This window comes from Apis mellifera, linkage group LG15 (assembly GCF_003254395.2).
Source record: "Apis mellifera strain DH4 linkage group LG15, Amel_HAv3.1, whole genome shotgun sequence".
Classification (NCBI taxonomy): domain Eukaryota; kingdom Metazoa; phylum Arthropoda; class Insecta; order Hymenoptera; family Apidae; genus Apis; species Apis mellifera.
Window position 1 is genome coordinate 594354 of NC_037652.1, and position 24138 is coordinate 618491.

The 24138-nt window shown below is 18.5% G+C and overlaps 1 protein-coding gene across 2 annotated transcripts in view; it reads right to left on the bottom strand.

The window, feature by feature from the left end:
• The window catches only part of LOC102653951 (ras-related and estrogen-regulated growth inhibitor-like), a 140162-nt gene that overhangs the window by 112785 nt on the left and 3239 nt on the right, over window positions 1-24138 (bottom strand). For both annotated transcript variants that reach the window (XR_003306152.1, XM_026445473.1), the window contains exon 2: window positions 3886-3942. Coding sequence is in view for 1 of the 2 variants with exons in the window: in XM_026445473.1 (XP_026301258.1) it covers window positions 3886-3942 (57 nt within the window). In the remaining variant the exon portion in view is untranslated. The remainder of the gene's footprint in view (window positions 1-3885; window positions 3943-24138) is intronic.

A 24138-nucleotide genomic window follows, 5' to 3' on the forward strand; every position in this document is an offset into this window, starting at 1 on the left:
TAAATTCTTTATCGCATTGGCGAGATTCGCGCTGAAATAATGCGCGATGCGGATAATGTTCTTGCCTATGAGCGGTTTGTTATAAATTTCTTAAGTATTATTTGAAAGATGATAAGTGAAAAATTTTGATTTTGTGTTTATTATGCAAGATAATTTAGTTTGAATATTTCATTTAATATATATAGTATTTTTTAAATTTAAATTTTTAAATTATCTAAATATTATTTTAAAACAATACTTAATCTAATATCTTTTTTTAAATTAAATTTTTTTATGAAGAAGTAAAAAGATTAAATTAGAAAACATTTTAATATTTTAAAATTTTCTTATAATTTTTTTTTTTATTTCTTTGAAGTTGTTTAAAATTTAAATTTGATATAGAATCTTATTGAAGATATCGAAGGCTACAATCAATATTCTTTTAATTTTCTGCTAGAAAATTTAATCTCTTGAGAATATTTTTTAACAATATACATATAATTTCGTAAAGTATCTAATTATGAATAATTATTTCAATTTGTAATTATATGTTTGAGATTCTCAATTTTCATAAAAAAGATTCATAAATTTATAAACGATTCATATCAATATATTTTCATATTTTTTTTTATCTTTTTTTATAAATTTCTTATTGACTAATTTATATATATTTTACATTATATATATAATTGCAATGAAATTATTTTTCTGTAACTATCATTATAAAATAATCATTAATCCTATAATCGAACTTTATATACGGAATCCATCAATGCATTCAGTAATATTTATCAAAGAATTAAAACACATTTCATTTGATTTTACAGATATTTTATATTTTTTAGTCTGAAAATATTATTAGTTTTTTGTTAACATTATAATATCATATAACATTTATATATATGACGAAAATTCATTTTATTGAAAATCATTCATCTTCAAAGAAAATAAAAATTTTTCGATATTTTTAATTTATTATAATTTATTATAAAATATAAAAAAAACAAATTGTAAAAAATATTTCATAATATTAATATTTATAATTTCATAATTTCATAATTAAATAATTAAATATTTCATAATTAACTTACAAAGATCTTTAGTACCAATAAATCCTGGAAATATTAATTCTATTATCATTATGATGTCATATCTTATAATTAGAATCTATTCATTGAATATATATACACATATGTCATTTATCTTCAAAAACAAAATTAATAAAGTTTTTTTGATATATTTATGATATATTATAATTCATTCTAATAAGGTAAATACTCTAAAGTAAATACTATATAATACATATTTTATATATTTATATATATTCTATAATATAATATACTTAATATACTTCTATAATATACTTATATATATTTTATAATCGAAATTCACTTTTATTATCATTTATCTTAAAAAAAAACAGTAACAAAACTTAATATTTTTATTTTACTACAAATAATATTATAATATTATAATTATTCCAAAATATTAAAATTGTAAAATTCACATTCTATTAACTTATAACCTTCACCTTTCGCATACTCATAAAATTCATCCTAGAGATATACTAAAGAAGAACAAACCAAGCAAAAACGAAGAGAAATACGAGAGTAAAAATGCGAGAAGGCAAATCTTGTTGAAAATCTTGTCGTTGCTCGCCACGACTCTTGGTATGCATAGCTTAAAGAGGAACTGGAACTCGCAGTAAAAGGAGTCTAGATAATCACGTTTATACGATGATCCGCATTCCGAGAATTCGATACTTTACGGGGAAGAAGTTATTGCATGCTCTCAGGGCCCGTTTTCACGATCGTTCAATTTGTACTCGCGGTCGGCCAATGATCGTCCTCAGAGCCGTGAAAAGAAATTATATGTAATCTCTTTTAATCATATTATTATAATTCAACGTATATTCTCTTGTAATTCCTCGAGAATTCTTGGAAGATAATACATTATAAGCCTTATAGTTAATGATAATAACAATAATTAATGATATAACAATATTTTTTTAATTTTGTTTAATTTGTAATTTCTTAAAATTAAGTTAATTAAATAAAAAAAGAATTTATAAATCCACAAACTTTTTACGATAAATCGTTTTTAATTAATTATCATTGAATAAAATTGTATAAAAATATTTTTCTGAAATTTTGTTTCAATATATCAAAAATTAATATAAATATAATGTTTTTTTTCTCATGTATAGTCTGTTTTTCTTTTCATATATGATTTGAAAATTATTTAAATTGTTTTAAAATATATATTTTTGATTGTTATCTATTGAATGAAAAACGATCCATTGAATATTATGAATCAAAATAACTTGAAGATATAAGAAGTTCTAAGAAGTCAAAGATAATTCATTGTACAAATCTATTACAGATAACTGTAGTAATTGATTATTTATTATTGAATTTAAAATTCAATAATAAATAATCAATAATATTCAAAAATTTTTTAAGCATATTAAGAATTTTTAATTAAATCAATTAAGCAATTTTAAAAATTAAAAAATATTAAATTTTTTTTTGTATCAAATATTAAAAATAATTTAAAAATATATGTTTTCTTTATAAAATTAATTATGATAATGAGTTTAGAATAATTTAATATTTCTCAATTAATAGTTTTAAAATAACTCATTACATGTCACATATATTTAAAACTATAGTATTAAAAATTGTTAAAAAAAAAATATGATCCAACCACTATTATTAAATTAAAATTTTAAGAGCATGAGAAAAAGATTAAATATAAAATTTTAGTTGCGAATATTGATTTTCGAAATATTAATAAAAATCTTTTATTATTATATATTGATATATTATTATATATGTTCTCTACTTGTTATACATTCATAATGTGTCAATATGAAACCATTGCATATTTAATTGTAAATATACTATCTATTATTTATAAATACATATCGATATCCAAAATACATAATCGATGAATTAATATTACATTCTTAATCTGTAAAGAACAAAATTATTAGACATGAATCGTATTTCCTCTATTATTAAATGCGGTTCAATTTTCCTTTGATATTTCGAATTTCTGTATGAAAACAATATATGATGTCACATTATTTCCATTACTATTGCTAGATTAAACAAAATTACGTCACGTAACATAATGTAATATTTAGCTTTGATCTAAAAACTGGTCTATCTAGTAGTTATAGTCTATTATAGTCATGTGGAAATTCGTTATAAGGAAATTGAATTATTTTTAATAGTAAAGAAAATAATATATTGGCTATCATCTGACAAATCTGATCTGGGATTATCCAAAGAAGTCATGAAATCCAAAAATAATATATAAAATAATCGTTAAACAATTAAAATAATAATGATCGAAATTACAATTACCGAAATTTACAATTAATATATATTTGATATATTTTGAGTATCTACCGATATTTGTAGATAGAATGTATAAGTATAATTTAAAATCAGATATTTCCCTCTATAATATATTCAAAATTTAACAAAATTAGGATTTTTTTATAAATAATTATTCTAACATAAAATTTAATCAATTAATATTTAAATCTTCAACCATTTTTTCATTAAGAAAGAAATAATCTATTCTATTCTATTAAAATATAATTTTGTATTACTAAGATAAAAATGAAATCTTTGTTCGACTATGAAATATAGCACTTAAAAATACAAAGTGGCTTAATGTAATAAAATAATCGATCGATCGTAGAAAGAGTAAAAAGTTTATCGAACAAATTATTAAATTCGTTTATACTTGTACTATGATGGCAAATATTGAAAACTATGGCCAAAATGAAAGTAATAAGAGAAAAAGTTTTTCAAGTAACACGTAGCAAGAATGGTATAGACAGTTATGAAAGAAATAAAAAGTATAAAAAAAACAGAAAAAAAAACGACTTACCACTGGTTGAGCTGTATTCGCCAATGTATCGCCTCGTCAAATAGCGTACTACCACGGCTGAAAGGAAAACAAGAGTTAAACGTGTGAAATATTTTTAAAAAGATAAGTATTGAAGCAATTAAAATTATAAGCTGATCGCAGATAATGATATGATTTTTTTCTAAGTGAAAGTTGAACATTATATATTACAATAATTTATTATTATTCATGATAATTAATTAATCTTTTAATTAATTAATTACAATTAAAATATTGTACAATTATTGAAAAATAATCGAAAAATATATATTATAATTATAATTAGTTATAATTATAATATATATTTTATTATAATTAGTTATATAATACAATACAATTATATATTATTTTTTATTAAACTTTATTAAATTTTTTGATAATTTTTTTTTATTTGTTCTTAATTAAGAATTAATTAAGAAAAATAATAAAATTACTATTATTAATTTTTTATTATTATATTTTATTATATTTACTTTATATTAATATATATTAATTTATATTTATTATTTTGCATTATTTAGATATTATGTAGATATTATGTATTATTTAGATTTTTATAATTTATCTATTATTATTGATCTCTTTTATTTTAATAACTTAAATAAATATTTTTTGTAGCTTAAATTTTGCTTTTTATTATGTTTAAATAATATAAAATTTGTAAATTTTACTTTATTGCTATAATTATAATTAACAAAATATAAATACTTATTATCTATTCTTATATCTATTCTAATTTTGCTATTTTATATTTCTCTTCTTATCATAACAAATTGTTCTTTTGTTTATATAATATTTTTTTCTAAAAATTTATAAAATTTGTATAAATTTGTATATAATACATTTTTTTTTAATTTTCCCAATACAAATAATTCTAGAATACTATAATTGTAATTAAATAATGTGCAAATACTTATAAATGTTTTTACGCATCAGAATTCTTGATATTTTTAAAATGGAAATTAAAATAAAAATAAACTTAGCTCGAATTTAACTCAAATTATATAAATTATGAAAAAAAATGATCTAAAACTAAGAAATCTAATTCATATCTAATTTAAAGTATTCATACAAAAATATTAGTTAATAATATATAATATTAATAAAATATTAGCTTGCATTTTATATATAAATTTATATTATTTAAAAAAATTAATAGATTATTCATTTGTAGAAGCATTAATTCAAATAAATTCCTTATTTTTTAATAAATTAAAATATTCTGAATTTATTTTCTCTTCATTTTTATTTTCTTTTTCTTTCTTTTCTTTTGGCTTAATAAAATCGGAGGTGACACAATTTCAGAGTAATTTAAATATATTTTAGTTAGAGTTCTTGTCGTTATCAGGCTGAATGAAAGTTCTGCTCGTTTCTTAATTTTAACGAAAACAGGTTTATATAAGTGAAAAGCAATTAATCATCGCGCAATTTCTCTGTTTAATCATATCATATCTTTGCAAGCTTTTTTTTTTGAAAAAGCTTTTCGACTTTATAAGAATGAAACTTCATGATAATTTTTAAACCGCTGAATATTATAAAACTTTCAATCTGATATCTTTAAAATTAGTGTATTTGAATTATATAATATGTTATTTATTTAATTTCTTTAATTATGTAATATCATTAAAAGAAAGAATTCATGTTACTGTTTAAAATTATATTAATATTTCCAAAAAGTCAACATTTAAAAAATAAATAAGTATATTAAAAATATTATTAAAAAAGTAAAATTATATTATTGAATTTTATTATTATTGAATAAAAATAGTAGTGTATAAGTAGCTATTTATTAATTCATTATAATATAATATAATTATTTTATCAAATTAATAAAATAAATTTATAAGAAATTTACTATAAACGTCAAAATCAATATACTTTATTAGAGTGTAATTTAAAAAATGTCTGTCACATACACTTATATCAATATTTAACATACTTTTCCTGTCTAAACTGGTTAATTGACATCGATAAATTTGACAAGTATATATCTCAATTATTAGAAAGCTATATATATTTCTTTGCATGCTCTTTTATATTACATTATTTATCAATCACATTAATGGAAAATTTTAGAAGTTCTATTTAATTTTATGTATATTCTTAAAATTTTCACATTCAGTTTTCTAAAAAAAAAATTTTAATAGAAAACATTTTTCTTTTTTCCAGTTCGTATTATTGTATTTTAAATTTTTATTTTCTAAATATTTTAGATTTTATAAAATATAAACTTTTCAATAATTTCAATAATAATTTTTCATTTCTCAAAATTTTAAATTCATATCAATATTGATTTTTGTTTTAAAAGTAAAGATTTACTATGTTTACTATTACTATTTACTTATATTAAAAGCTAAGCATGATTAAGATACTCTTTAGTTTACGAAAATTCTTAATTTACGAATAAAATAAGAAGTTAAAATTAAGTTTGAACATTAAATAATTATCTTATTCAATTGTTATTCAAATAAAATTTTTGTTATTTTATTTTTTATTTTTACCGATTAACTATTTTATTTTAAATAATTTTATTTAAATAATATGTTTAAAATTATTCTAATAAATTATCATTTAATTAATTATTATTTATATTTTATATTTTAATTAATTATCATTTTATTTAATATTTAATTTAATATTAAGTATTTATTATTTAATATTAATTTTGTTCCAAAATAAAGATATTTTTCTTTTATAGGAAATAATCTGTGGAATTTTCCTTTATTTAGATCTATATTTTTTTTTCATAGTATTTCTTGATCTAAGTTAAAATCTATATTTCTTATATATTTTATTTGTTATCTTTTCAATTTTTATTATTCGTTATTATTTTCAATTAATCAAGTTGATAATTTATAAATAAAATTTTTAAAAATAATTATTTTTTAAATTTAAAAATTTTTTATTTATATTTTTACATTTACATTTTTATATAAAAATAAATTTATTTCTTATTGTATTTTTCTATTAATTATTTACTTTTTTTATTTAAAATAAAGAATGCTTAATCCTGATTTAAACATAAATAGAATTTTCATAAAAATTTAATTAAATTTCATTCAAATTATAATTCATTATAATTTCCTCAAAAATCCAATCAATTTTAGTTTCTTTATTTTCTTATTGTTATTTTTTTTTTTGCAAATTTCAAAAAAATTTATTTTTTATTTGAAGTAATTACTTTCATAGTTACTTCATTTCAAATAAAAAATGTTCAATTTTACTCACTTAAATGTTAATATATTTAAATATTTATTTTTTTATTCAAAATAATTTTATAAATCATGATTCTTTAAAAAATTCATATAATCCTATTCTTTTATCATTTATATTATATTTATATATATTATATTATATTTTCTTTATATCTTTCCTACTCTTCTATCATGTATTTCTTCCATTATCACTATTTTAAATCTTCTTCCCATCTATAGACTCATCTCTCATCTCATTACACAAAATAAACGATTCATTTAGCCTTAGTTTATGCATAATCCGATAGAGGTAATAAATAATTCTCTTGTTACTAATTTCCTTCGTTTTTCGCACATTTTTGAGGTGGGGAAATTAATTAAAAAGACACGGGAAAGGTTTATTGGTATTCGCGCATGGCAGATTAATTGAATTTTTGCTCGATATCTGCGAATGTTCGAAGGTGTGCAGAGAAGAGAACATCCAACGATAGAATGAAAATCGTACGTCATTAATCGCGTATTAAAATATTCTCTTAAACTAACCTTCTCTTAACCACACCTCCTGTTGACAGCTCACCGATATGAGAAGAAATACGTTCTCTCGTCTTGCTTTCCGTTTCAACCCTGCAATTTCACGCAGGTTCGCGAAGGACCAACTTCGCTATCCTATTGATCCGTAATTACACGGCTATAACGACCTAGCACCTTGAAAAATAAACTCATGAATGATCGAAATGAAATGAAAGGAAAAGAAAAAGGTTGGCTTTAAACAATTCAATTTTTTCAATAATTCGATATTTATCATACAAATATGAACGAAACTTATGTCATATGAAAGAAATTTAAATATATGCAAATAGTATACTTGCTAATTTTAAATATACATATGTTCATTAATTTATTAATGATTAACATTGTGAATTTTGTGAATTTTTTTTGTTTAATATTGCTATTATAAAATTCTAAATATTTGTTTAATATTTTTTTCATAATGATTTGTTTTTTCATAATGATTTGTTTGACTTAATTATAAATCGAAGAATTTTATAAAATTTGAAAAAATTAAAATCGATATTTATAACTTTATAATAAATTATATTAAAAAACTTATAATAAGTAAGCTATTTAAGTAAGCTATTATTTTTTAAGTAAGCTATTATTTTAATCTATTTTTTATTTTATTAATATTTTTTATTTTATATATAATATTATATATTATATAATATTAATATTAATATTTTATTAATAATTAATTTTTTTATTTTATTAATATTTTATTAATATTAGTATTTATTTTATTTATTCCTTTTTTCAATAATTTTACGTATTATCATTTATATTTGATATTTAATGAAGTAAAGTTAATTAATAATATTGTATTATATACATAATGTTTATTTATTTTCTTATTTATTCTATTGTTAAGTATCTAGTGATTTATGGAAAGGAATATATGTGGAATTCGAATAAAACATATTACATATTATAGTTTTGGAATATATTTAATTAAATTAGAAATTATCTTATAACATTATTTTTAATAAATTTACTATTTTTCATAAATATCATGAATTTTACAATCTTTAATTATTAAAATAGAATAAATATTTCACTTTATTTTAATTATTTTAAATTTCATAATAATTAATTATTACTATCTCTCTTTGAATTGTTTAACTTTTATTAATTATTAGTTACACTAGTATGTCATAAATATGCATATCTTTTAATCACTATCTATAGTTTTCAAAAATTATAAAACAAAAATAGTATTTAAAATTATTTCGTTATAGAGTTTAACAAAAGTAAAGTTTTTTTCATTAGTAATTAAGATAAAGTCATGATTATGCATATTTGTACTTTACTTGCATCTTACAAATAAGATGCAATTAAAGTAAATTACAAATAAGATTAAAAAATAAAACATTATTAATATATTTGTTTATAATATTCTGTTAATCAATTTTATTATTAAAATTTTAATATCTTTAATTTTAATTTTTTTAAAAAAATAAAAAATATTAAAAATGTTTAATAATTTAATTCTAAGATCAAATATTGTAATTATATGTATATTTTTTAATATTTTATTTTATATTTTCTGAATATTTATTAATGATTATATTTATTAATTTTTTCCAATTTTAATAAATACAAAACTGCAATATTTTAAAATTATCATTATTTAATTTTTTTAATATTATTGTTTTTAATTTATATTTTTTCCTATTTGAATAGTTAATTTTAATAACTATTTAAATATATACATAAATTTAGATATTTTACATATATATAGTAAATTATTATCAATAAATACATATAAATATATTTTTTCTTTTATTTTAAATTCATGAAAGTTATTAATTATATAATATTAATTAAAATTGAAAAAATAAAAAGAATTTATATTGATTTTTATTAATTTTTGAAATGTTTGAATGATTTATAGAATGATTTTAATTAAATTAGAAGTAATTATTTTATTGTGTAATTATATTTTATTGAATAATTATAAATTATTTCTGATAATTTATCGATATTCAAATCTATGCATATATATTCAAAGCATGTTCTCAATTAATCTTAAAATCTTAGTTATCAGGTTATAGAGAATTATCAGTTATGTAAATAGCCATATGTACATTATGTACATTATATGTATATTACCATATAAAAATTTAAAATTCTACATTAACTATTTTATTTTTGTTCTAAATATTATTCTTGAACTAAAAAACTTATATATAACTATATATATCTATTATATATTTAATATAGTCCTTCTTGATTTAAAAGTACAACATACATAAAATATAAAAAATATCAAATTCAAAAATTATTTAAAAAATTATTTAATATTATTAATAATAACATATTTCTGAATAATAAATGTTAATTTATCATTGTTATAGAAAATTAATATATTATATTAAAATTTAATAATTAAAATATTTAACGGCTATTATAAATAATTTTCAATAATATTAAAAACAGTACACTTTTCAATATTCATTACTTTGTAACTAATACTTAGTATTAAATATAAATATATTAAATGTAATTTCAACGATTATTATTATTAATAACAACATACAATTTAATTTAAAATATTCATTTTTAAATTTTCAATAGCTATGAAAATTCTAATTTTGTTTTTAAAATTTCTCTGGAATATGAAACGAAATTTATTATTTTTTAATAAAATTATCTTAACTTTCTGCTTATTCTTTATCAATATATAAAGAATAAATTTTCTACAATTTTATATACATTTATACTGTCTCATAATATTTAAATTTATTTAAATATAATGCATGTATTCAGCAATTACATTATGTTTATATTTATATTTTATTATAGTAAAATATAGTATAGTAAAATATAGATACTAAATCATAAATTTTCGATATTAAAAATCTCTGTTTTAAAATATCAACAATGTCTTACTTGTAAATAAAATTAAATTACATTAAAATAAAATTATAAAAATAAAATTACATTACTTGTAAATAAAAAATATTTTTTTAGAGATTGTAACATTTCTTTCTCATATATACCGAAATTTTTGCGATATTATGCAATACTAATGTTAAAAAGATAAAAAGATATTTCTAAAATCAGGTTCGTCTTATTTTATGCAAAATGATAAATTCTGTAATGAATTGTTTTTATTTAATATATATTCAGTATGAAAAGCGAAATCCAATGATATAAATATTTTTATACGGAAATTTTGGGTTTAAACAATTTTGATGATTTGGATTGAGTTGGGTGATAAATGAAAGAAATATTCGAAGAATAAAGACATATCGAACTCAGATTGTATTCATTTAATTGTTAAATAATAGCTATAATTAGCTATAATTTGATAAATTCGAAATTGATATTCAGACAATTAAGATTTGCTGAAAGATGCTAAACAAAAATTTAGAAATGCACCATTTATAAGAATAGATTTCTTCAATAATTTAAAAGATATCAATGAATTAAATTATGCATTTGGACGATTATTATAATTCATCAAAGAATATAATATATAAATAAAATATCATAAAGAAAATTTGTTCTCTAAGCTCTAACGAGATATAGATATTATTTACCTTGTATATAATAAAATCTCAAATTTAAATTAGAATATAATTACAAACAAAATTATTTTTGACTCTTATTTATTCTGTTATAAATAACATATTAAATAAAGTATTAAATTCAAAAATTTCGACATTAAATTTTTTCCTTTTTCATTGAAGATTTTCTATTTCACTAAAAGAAAACGTTTTGTTTTATAAACATCAGCTATTATTAAAAATCCTTTCGATTTTGCTTCGAACCAACGAACGAAACAGACGTAAAAGAGGAACCAGTTAGCTCTTAACTTGGTGAATCAACACGATGTTCACAGTGGTCCAGGTTGCTAGAGCTCGAGGTCTCTCTTTCTCCTTGAATCCCAGCATCGACCATGGACGACAGATTTATAAACGGTGTATATATGAGAGCTCGACGAGAGCACGGGACCAGCACCGATCTATGTACTCAATAAGTTTTCGAGGGGTCGAACCTCGGCAGAGAGAGAGGACAGCCATGTTGGCGACATGTTAAAGTTCTCGTATGTTTCGCGAAGTAACGAAGAAATTTATGAAGCGATGTGTCCTCGAGGACCGCATATGTACGATCGCTGATCTACGAACATATCTTTTAATGACATTTCCTGTACAACTGGCCATTAATTATCATTATTATGTATTTGACGCAATTTTTATAGTTTCATCAAACAGTTAGGTTTGCAGGAAACACAAAATGAACTTCCTTGCTTAGTCTTACAAGTTTGTAAAACTCGTTCTAGGCGTAGTGAATTATTTTTTTTTCCTTTTAAAAAAATAATTTCAAAATTGTAAAACTTATGTTTGAATTATTAAATTATCATTGTTAATTATTTCTCGCAGTATCTTTATATTGATTTTTAATTATTATTAAAACTGATTTGAATATTTTTAAATACAGATATAGTATAATTAAATCTATTTATTTCTTAAATATGGTAAAAAAAAATGAGAGAATATCAATAAAATGTTGAAAATTTAAAATATCTATTATTTTTATATGTTCAGAAGGAATATAATTTTTTCATCCAGATTCAATCATTTTCTTCAATAAAAAAAAATAAAAAAGAATCAAATATCAAAAAAAAAAAATTCAAAAAGATATCTACTTTTCAATAAAATAGCTTAAATTCATTTGATTCAATTTTTCATTTAGAAAAATCAAAGGGAATTTTTTTCTTCCAAAATTAATCTTTTTTTAAAAAGAATAAAAAAAAATCTAATATCAAATGAAATCAAAAAATCAAAAATTCAGAACATGTTTTCTTATTCTTTCTGAATAAAATATTTCAAAATAAAATTTTTCGATTCAAATTTAATCTAGGATCAGAAATGCTCAATTAAATAAAAACAAATAACAGCAAAAAAATAAAAAGATACAAAAAAGTGTATAGATTTTTTTCTTATTTCTTACATATTTTTTACAAAAAAAAAAAAAAAAAAAAAAAAACAAGAAAAATTTGCAATTAAAAAGAAAATTAAAATATTAAGTTTAAAACTTTTTAAAAATTCTTTTCAATAGAATATTCCAATCTATATAACATATAATCTTTCATAAATTTAATCTTTCGCTAAAAAAAATCAAAAGGAAAAAAGGAATCAAAATAAAAGGAAAATCATCTGTATCAAAATTCGATACTTACTATTCGATAAAATATTCGAATATAATTTTCTATTTTAAATTCAGTTTTTCAAAGAAAAAGCAAAGAAAAAGTATAAAATAAAATCAAAATTCAAAACATCAATTATCTCTTAATAAAATATTCCTAACTATTTCTATATTTTATTTTTCATTCTCAGATTCGATCTTCCTTGAAAAAAAAAATTCGCTTTTCTCTTGTCACGAATCGCGTTAAATCGACCGCTCAATTGTTCCTACCATAAAACTCCTTTCGAACGTTAAAATAGCACACAGTGCACATTCGCCACGAAATCCTAGTAGCTGACATTTCTAGTTATTCGCAATTTGTACTTTCGTATCGAACGAAAATACGCGTTTAACTCTCTAGCTGCGGCGCAAACGAAAGTTCAGAGTCGAAGGAAATCCGAGACACACGGTATCAAGATACGTAGTAGAAGTTCGCTGCGACGACTCGTGGAAATTTATGGCGTCTCGCGCATCTCAGAATCCCATATATACACGCGAGAGTGCTATGCACTCTCCTCTATCGTGTTCGTTGTGCGAGAACGTGTCGCTAAAACCTTGTCTTGACAATTGAAAAGGCAAGTGCAAAAAAGAATTATACTACAATAGTAGTATTAAGACTTTTATGAAAGTTAATGTTTCAATAAAAATTATGTGATTGCAAATAAATTACAAAAATTGCAATTTTTTAATTATATTGTTTGATTATATTTAAATAGTGCAAGTTTGGAAAATTCTTTCATTTTTTATTTTATTTTTTATATATTTAAATCTTAAAAAATCTTAAAATTAAATCAAATTATTTCTTATTTTTAAAATATTTTATTTAGTGTTATTTTAATAGATAAAAAATGATTTATATTTTATTATTAATTGTAAGTATTAAAATGTTTATTTAAATAGAAATTTTAAATAATTTTCTGTTTAATAGTTTTATAAACTAATTAGAAATAGCACAATTTTAATCTTATTTTCTATTTTATCATTGATTTTCCTAATCTGGATCTGTATTTTTTATAAATATGATATGTAAATAAAATAAATGATATTATATAAATATCTTTTAAATATCTTTCTTTTTGTCATTCTTTACAATGTCATGTCTATATGTAAAAATACAAAATTATATAATAATAATACAGGATAACTGTTTTTTACATAGAATTTTACATAAAAAAATATATAAAAAAAATAATCATTTAATATAGTTATAATATAATAATATATAATCATTTAATATAATTATAATATAAACAGAAATTTTAATTAATTAATTAATTTTTTTATACATAGTTATAAATCAAAAATAATAACAACTAAAAGATATAAAATTAATGAAAATCTTTCAATATTGAAAATTTTTCAATATTTTGTGGCATAACTTTTATTTTAAATTATTTAAGAATATGTTTGCAAATAATCCGTATACATAATCTTCAAGACTATTTAAACAAAATACAAATCTAAGAAAATTTATGAACAATCTACAATTATATAGTCTTTTGTTGGAATAGAAAACAAGAGATAATATCCGCAGCAAGAAACATGCATCTAGTAAATGAATTTCCTGTAATCTCACTATAATACTAAATATCTTATTGTTACAGCTAATTTAATTTCAACAAGAATTTGCATAAAAGTTAATATATTTTTCTATTTTTAAACTAACTTTTTAATAAAATTTCAAAACCATTTTTATCCTCACAAAATTTCTGAATTCAAAATTCAGTTTTAATTTAATTTAGTTTTTTAAAAAGATTATTTCTATATCGATAAACCTCGATTAAGAATTTAATAATTGTTCTAATAATTGTTTAATAATTTATTGTTTTAAATTGAAAGACAGATATATTCTATAAATCGTGATAATCATATTTAGAAATATATTTAAAGATACTATTAAATGTGGACACATAATATTGCCTAAACAGTAAACATAGTAATCGAACAATAATACTGTAACATTGTATGCAGATTATTTATACATAGACAATGTCACTCAATTTGAATTTGAAAAGATTAAAAGCTCTTATTGAAGCAACAATGAAAAATTTTTGATGTCAAGAGATTCGTACATTAATGATTAATAATTTTTTCAATTTCAATAAATATTGAATTTCATATTTTTATTATTATTGCAAAAGTTACTGCTTATTTTTATTCTAATGAAAAAATGAAAGAAAATCAAAGAAAAATATGTGTTTTGTAATAATAGTATATTTCAACTAATAATTACATACAAAATTTAATTGACATAATTGACTTAATTAATGATAAATTAAATTAAGATAAAATTTAAATATTTGTCTCATTATGTTATTTTGATGTGATTAAAATTTTTACAATTCGAAATTTGTTGAACATTTTTTGGAATAAGTAGCAACAAAAAATTCATTATTTTTCTCGTAAGGACATGGTTTAAGAAAGTCGCATTCTTAAGACCTCGTGAATATGACCCGTTCGCGTGCACACAGAGTGAATTGAACGCGTCAACGAGATCTTTTATCGTGGCTGAATCGCGGACGTGCTCGTAAATATGGCGTTATGTGTTCAAAGATACATGATAATACATATCGTTAAACAAATTCACGGGGCGGACAATTGTAATCGTTAAGTTGAACACGTTCATATATGTTTTTGCATTTCAAGATGGCACGTATTTTTATGTATAATTATCGATTGCGGAAAAATAATGAAAATATTATAAAATTTTGAAAAATCATTTTTTCAATATGTTAAATATTGTAAATTAAATCATTGCTAAAAACTCTTATAAAAAATATTAGGATTATAAATGAAATAATTTGAATAATAAATTTAAATAAAGTATTTTTTTAAATGTTTTTTTTATATTAATAGATCTTTTTGTGTAAATTTTGTAAATCATGGAATAAAAGTAATTTTTTATAAATGTTCAATGTGAATATCAAGATGATAATTAAATTGTAATAAACAATTTATTTAATCATAAAAAAAAAAAGTACTTTAAAAAGTTGAACTTAATAAATTAAAAAAATTAAAATTAATTGTTATATATATAATAAACAATATAAAAAAAAATTTAATGCAAATGTTACTATAAATTAAAATAATTTTCACATTATATATCCGTGAAACTTATTAAAATTCATTACTTCAAAGGAATATAATAGATAAAAATTATTTATAATATTCAATTTTAAAATATAAATTTGATAAATTTAAAATAAAAATTTTCATTGATTTTATGAATTTTTGTTTAATAATTTATAATGATTTAGTTTTTTTAACAATAATGTTTCTTATTATACAAAAATAACTATAAATGAAAAACTACGAATATAAATTGAAAAAAATTATTTTTCAAGTATTCTTAATTTATATATTTATATATTTATTGTATGTATATATTACATATATTAATTTATTCATATATTTATATCGTGAATATCATTTTACATATTCATTTTAAAATATCAATAAATTTATAATATAAGATAAAAAAAAAGATAATATAATTGATAATAAAATATATAATTAGTAATAAATGAATTAAAATAAATTAATTATAAATGAATTAAAATAAAAAGCCAAGAATATGTATAAAAATGCTTGAAAAGTACAAAAAATTAAAATTGAAAGTCTTTGCAACATTTTAAAAATTAATTTTACAAAAATTATGTTTTGCTAAAACAATTGGAAAATTAAGAATTTTTTTTCACTTTTAAAAAATAATTATAATTTCGATTTTTTCCTTTCATCCTAACATATTAGGTAGAATATTATTTTATTAAAATATTTTACTATACATTAGGATATTTTGCAAATTATAGATTAATACATTTTATAAATTATTTTTTAAAAGTGAAAAAAAATTGTTATAAATATTGAGAAGTTCAAATAAATATTATCAAAACGATTCGAACCAATATATTTGAAATCTTTAAAAATCTTCATCTTCACTTTTTCATTTTTAAAAATCGCATCTTTTTTCTCCAAATGAATAATTATTTCACAAATAAACTTGAGAGCATTACATGCATCTTTATTGGAGTAATGACGAAGGTTCGCGGTAAAACGCGGTCAGTTGAACCGAGATATAAGCAAAAGGATACGCTCCGGTACACTTACTATGTTGTGAATCAAATTTTTTTTATTTTGCCCCTTTTATCCATAGTAATCACGCCATAATTATTATTTTCTTATATATACTAGGTTTTATCTACCATAAATCTATCTATAGACCAGTATATGCATTCGCACGACAAGCGGATGCTATCATCAATCCATTTTTGCAACTGGAAAACGTGGTTTATTGAAGAGTGACTTAATCGCTTTTATATTTTTCTTTCATAATGTTTGATTTATGATTTCGATCGATCATCAACACTTTTGATGAAGTGTGAAATTTTTGAAATTTTTGAAGTAAATGATATTAAGTGAATTGAAATATAATTTTATTTTATATTAGATATTAGATATTATCAGATTTTATTTTATATTAGATATTGTTTTTTATTATTATTAGTATATTTTCTATAATTTATATGAATTTATATATAAATAATAGAATGAATTTATGAAATTTCTAATCTTGAAAATATTTTCATAATACATATCAGTATTTGTTACTATATTTTATTTTAATTGTGATACGAAAAAAGAAATTGCGATATTTCTCTAATAATAAAAGTTATTATAAAAGAATTATAAAATATTGTTTAAAAATATATGAACCAAAGTATAGATATTTTCTTAATTAATTAATTAATTAATTTTCTTATGTTTTTTAGTAACTTTATTAATATATATATTAATAATATATTATATATTATATATATATATTATATATTATACATATAATACATATATATAATATATATTATATATATAATATATTATATATAATTACATATATATTATATATATAATGTATTAATATTATTAATTAATCTTTCAATTCTATTTTTAAATTTATCACATTAAGATTTTTCAATAATTTAAATTCTTTCTAATAAAAGATATCTCAGTTTCATATTAAATTATCATTTATACTAACAAAAATATTCCATTCAATTCAATAAACACATAATAATTCAATAAACTCATAAGAGAATGAAAAAACAATTATTTCTTAACGAAACTCATTAACACAACTCACATGAAGTACAAAATCTTTTTCTTTTCTAGCATTATAAAACCTACATATACAATATGGTCGGTTCACGTTTTATTCGCGCGCTCTATCATCCTGTTTGGTTATTCATATTTGTAACTTGAGGGTTCGACCCAGTCATATGAATCAAGATGCTTCAGGCTGTGAATTCATCTACGATAATAAATCGTCGCGAATCGCTGATTCACTCTTTATATGCTCATTTATGAACGTGCGTGCCTTCATTGGAACATTTTCCTCAAATAGATGCGCAGGCGCGTGAAGAAATTTCTCGCCGCAATCAATAAAAATTCATAAAGCTGCTAAATTTATATATTTATGAAATATTGAAACAACTAGATGAGCATAAATCATTCATTTAAATTTAAAGATAGTGAAAGAAAAAATAAATCGAAAATTTTTTGTATTAGAATTGATTAATAAATTAAATAAAAAATAAATCTTGTCTTTTAGGAAACTAATTGAAATGAAATAAAAATAAATAATTCATTTAATATTCAATTAATAACATAATTTTAATTTTAACATTTTAAAAATTAATAAACATTTTAAAATTAATAACATAATTTTAATTTTTCAGTTTTACATTATATAAATTATGTAAAAACCTTACTTCAACTTATTAAATTTATATTATATAATTTATTAATAAATTCTATTTTCTTTTATTCTTTCAATTTTGTGCATTTTAATATTTGGAAATTTTTTAATTTAGTAATTTAAATATTACTAAATATTAAATAAATTATATAATATCATATAAAATATAAATATTATAAATAAAAAATATTAAATACTCTAAAGAAGAAATAGAAAATTTTAAATTCGAACATAAAATAAAAGAAACCATTTGAGAATTTCATTTTTGCATTAGAAATTGCAAAATACTATATGTAGAGATTAAAACACTTATTGAATACTTTAGCGAAAAGAAATGGAAAATTTTAAATATTTGAAAATATAAAAAATAGATTTCAAATATTTTAATATAATATAAAATCTCTCTCTCCTCCCCCTCTTCCCCTTTCTCTCTCTCTCTCTCTCTCTCTCTCTCTGTGCATATGTATATTATATATATAAATATAATATAAAGTTGAGTTTTCTATTTATATATTTAAATATTATATGAAATATAATAGTAAGTAAAAAACTTCAAAAAATAATAAAATACATATAAGAAAAATATCTCAAAGATTCTAATATAAAAATAAAAAATATTAATATTTTCACATTATAGAAATACGAAACATTAAATATTTTAAATAAAAAAAAATAACTAAAACGAAAAAAATTAAACATAAAATTATCGAATATTTTAAGATATATTTAAATATAAGATTATCAAATATTTAAAGATAAAATCACTATTAATTTTCTTATATAGAATTTTAAAATATTGAATTTTATGATAAAAAAATATTTAATATTCAATGAGATAAAAAAATTAATTAATATTTATAAATTATTTAATATTTAAATGTAATAATAAATATAGAATATTAATATAAGTCAAACAATTTTAAACATTCAAATAACGCTCGAAAATATTTAAATAAAAATAATTAAATATCATAATATTTTTTATATAAAAAAATTTATAAAAAAATTAATGTTTATATAAAAATAAAAAACACTACTAATTTAATATTCATGTATTTTTTTCATATAAAATTGAAAAGTATTAAAATTTAAAACTATTAAATATTAAACCATAAATACAGAAAATTTATTCCGAGAAAAAATATCGAATGCTATAATATCAGATTAGAAGATATTAAAAGAAAAATATATTTGACATGAAAAATATTAAACTTTTAATATAAAATCAAGAAATATTGAATACTTTATTATATACTTTATTTAAACATAAAATAATATTAAACCTTACAATACACAATATTAAATTTTCTAATAAAAAGAGAATAAAATAATAATTATAAGATAATTAATAATTATTATGATTATAATATTATTATTTTTATTTTTTATATTATTATTTTTTTTCGTGAAAAAAATTTCTTTCAAAATAATATAATTAATAGAATACAAAATAGACAGTTAAATCTTATTTGTTCTTTCTTTCAATATTATGATATTTATTTTCTTTAAATATTGTATTATTCAATATTTTATCGTTTCTGTAATATTTTTTAAATTTATATAAAAAAATTCAATATTTTTTCATACATAAGTTATATATATATGTAAGAAAATTTTAGTATCTGATTTTATATTGTACATAATATAATTTTTTTATTTTTTTTATTCATTTGTTTTATACAAAAGAATAAGCATTAAACTCTTCAATAAAGTTAAAAAATATCCATTGCGGAAATGATAATTATTAACTCTATAAATATTATAAACGCTATAAATCAAAAGATTAAAAAACTATTAAATTTAATAAATTACAACGTAGAAAGAAGATCAAAATAAAATTAAAATTAAGAAAACTTAAAAAACAAAAAAAATTTTTTTTCCATATTTGTTTGAATCATGCTTTTTAATGAGTTGATAATAAAGTGAGCCATTAGACCAAAATGAATTTATGTATACTTCACACGACATGTAAATGCGCACCGGCTCCCAATTGCTGCTTCAATAAACGTTAACGCAGATAAATGGTCCTTAACCATAATCATCGATATTCTTGTTATTATCATGAGCTTTTCTATTAATATATTTTTCAAAATCATATCATTAATGAGTTAAATATTGTGAAATTTATTCTTTTAAAATTTACCGTTTCTATAAATACTATACCATGGATTTTCAAATTATGGATTGCGATCTTCAAGAAAATCGAAAAATAGGTTTTTGTGCGTTCGTCACAATTATTTATATTTGTGATTACTTATATAGAAAATTCTATAATGAGAATTAACAATAATTTTTATTTATATCATTTAGAAATTATTTATAATCTATTGTAATGGATGTACAGAAAAAATATTAAATTGTCACATGATCAAATTGTCATATATATTAAATATTTTTATGATATTTCTTATAATAAATTTTTAATACATTTTTTGATAACTTGAATCTTAAGATTGATACCTTATCTACTACGATGAATCTTAATTCATCTCTAATATACATATAAAACAATAATAACAACTCCATAATTTTAAATAAATAGGTATTTATTACTAATATTTAAAATTATTAAAAAATTTTTTTAATTTTTATCAAGGTATAAATGTAAAATTCCTAATAAAACAGAATAATTCTCGCAAGACTAATTAAAATATAATAGAAAAAGATTTTAATTTAAAATATAAGTATAGCCTTGAGATCGAATTAATTCTTTCATATAACATAATATTTTTCAACTTTTGAGATTCTGTTTTAATAGCAATAGCAAAATAACTTATTATTCATTTTTCTTTTTATTAAAATATTCTTTTATTATAATAATATTAAAATGTTATATGCAATAACTATATATATTGTATTTTGTCTTATCAAAAATATATATATATAAATAACAAAAATAACAAATATAACAACAATAACAGTTATTCATAAAATTATAAATTTTATTTTATGAATAATATTTATATATTTACTTATTTGTTATTTAATTCTAGATTAATTAAAATCAATAAATGCATCTGTGTTAAAAATCCGATTATTGTCATAAAAATAAAATCTTTTACTGAATAAATTTTATTATTTTTTTTATTGTTATTTACTTTATTTTTATTATTATTATTTCTGTTACAAAAAATGTACATTCAAATTTTTTTTTATAAAAAGAAATATTTTATTTTAACTATTTTTAATTATGTTTAATTAAAATAATTAATTTAATAAGTTTAATATTTCTGTATCAAATAAAATTTATTTCACTAACTGTTCACTTAATGTTAATTTCATTAAAAATTATATTATTATTATACTTTTTTTTCAAGATCAATTAGTATTATTTTTATAAAATGAAAGTACTATTGTATCCACTTTCATATTCTACTATCTTATCCAGATTTTTCTAATCCAATAAAATAAATAAATCTATAAAAATAGATTAATATATATATTTATAATAGTTATCTAAGTTACAACTTTCAATACATATATATATATATATATATATATATATATATATATATATATATATATATCTATTATCTTATCCAGATTTTTCTAATCCAATAAAACAAATAAATCTATAAAAATAGATTAATATATATATTTATGGTATATATTAATGGTATATATTAATGGTTATCTAAGTTACAACTTTCAATAAACAAAAATATTTAATATATAATCAAACATATATAAAAAATATTATAATATTTTAAGAAAATCTTTCTTTTTATAATATATAACATATATATACATATTTATATATATACATATAGCAACTTTAATCGCTAAAAAAATTAATTTTTTTGACATCAAGCAGCAATCATTTATCACAATCATACTTAACAATTTATTTTTTAATTATAATAATACATAATTAAACTAATAATATTTATTTATTAATATATTCAATTCCATTAAATTAAAATATAATAAAAAAATAGAATTAAATTAAAACTACAAAAAAATAGGATATAAGATTATTAAAAAAAAGAGAAAAATATCAATTCATCTATATTTTTTTCTATTTAGAAATTGATCAAATATTTAAAACGATTAAAAATATAAGAAAATTTTATTAAACAAAAATAATTAAAAGAATGATATAAATATAAATAATAGAATAAATGATATAAGAATTTTACTAAATAAATTGCTTCGAATAGTACATATATAATTTAATATGTACGTATAACTTAGTTTCAGAAATTTTAAAAATTTCAATATCACGAATAAATTAATTTATTTTGCATATTAACTATTTATCATTAAATACATAGGAATATGGGATAGTTTCTCATATATGCTTCAATAAATCACATTCTATTCTTTTTATTTCAAATATAATTAAATAAAACTTTATTCAGTTATCTAAAAAGAAAAAGAAAAATTGATTGCTACTTAATATTCATATAAATGCATGAAAATCATGAACTCGCTAGAAGTAATAAACGAAGAAAAAGCACGTTAAATGCGTAAACTTGACATTCAGGGTCGAACGAATGAAGCTCGAATGTATCGGATGTTCAGATCTCTCAACCTGCCGCCGTACAGAATTTTTTATGACTCACCAACGACCCGTTGACCAGTCTCTTCACTTGATATCCGATAACGGAGATCCTTATTACACACAATCTCTCCTCATGATTTTTATGGATTCCACGGATCCAAGAAATATCCTTTTCTTGATCAAACAATCGTTTGGACAATAGAATGATGAAGAAGAACAAGAGAACTTACAAAAAGACACAATTTTCGAATTATAATTTATTAATAAATATGGAATGTGATCATTTTGATTAATATTCCTAATTTACAGAATATAAATAAATTTTTTTCAATAAACATTAGTTCAAACTTATGAAATAAATTTTAACTATATAATAGTTTTAACTATATTAATAATAATATATTTATTATATTAATAATTATTTAATAAAAAAATCTCATTTTAAGAAATAAAATATTGCTTAAATCTTTTTTATAATAGAAAAATATTTATGCAAAAAAAAAAATTCTATAAAAAAATTTAAATTATATCATTTTTTTAACAATAATATTTAAATACTAATAAATGTCTATATTTCTGAATTTAATATTAGATAATTAATATAATTCAATATTATGTAAATCAGTAAAATTAATTTAATTATATAATTTTTTCATTCATCATTTTTTATATATTATTATATATTTTATTATATTTTTAACAAGTAATATAAATAAAATATCATTTGTTTTATTTGTTTTAATTTCATTTATAATTATATATTGAGATATTTATATTATGATATGAAAATACAGAAAAATTATAAAAGAAAAGAAAGAATTTTGGAATAGAATTGATTGTTATAGATTGTTATAGATTTGTTATAGTTATAGAAAAATGATTTTTTTTTTTTAAATTTTTGTGAATAAAAATTAAGGAAAAAAATTTATATTTTTTAATTTAAATAAATTATTAAATATTCTCATATAAATATTTATTAAGTCAAATATGATTTTATTGAGATTATTATATTTTTTTATTATATATATATATATATA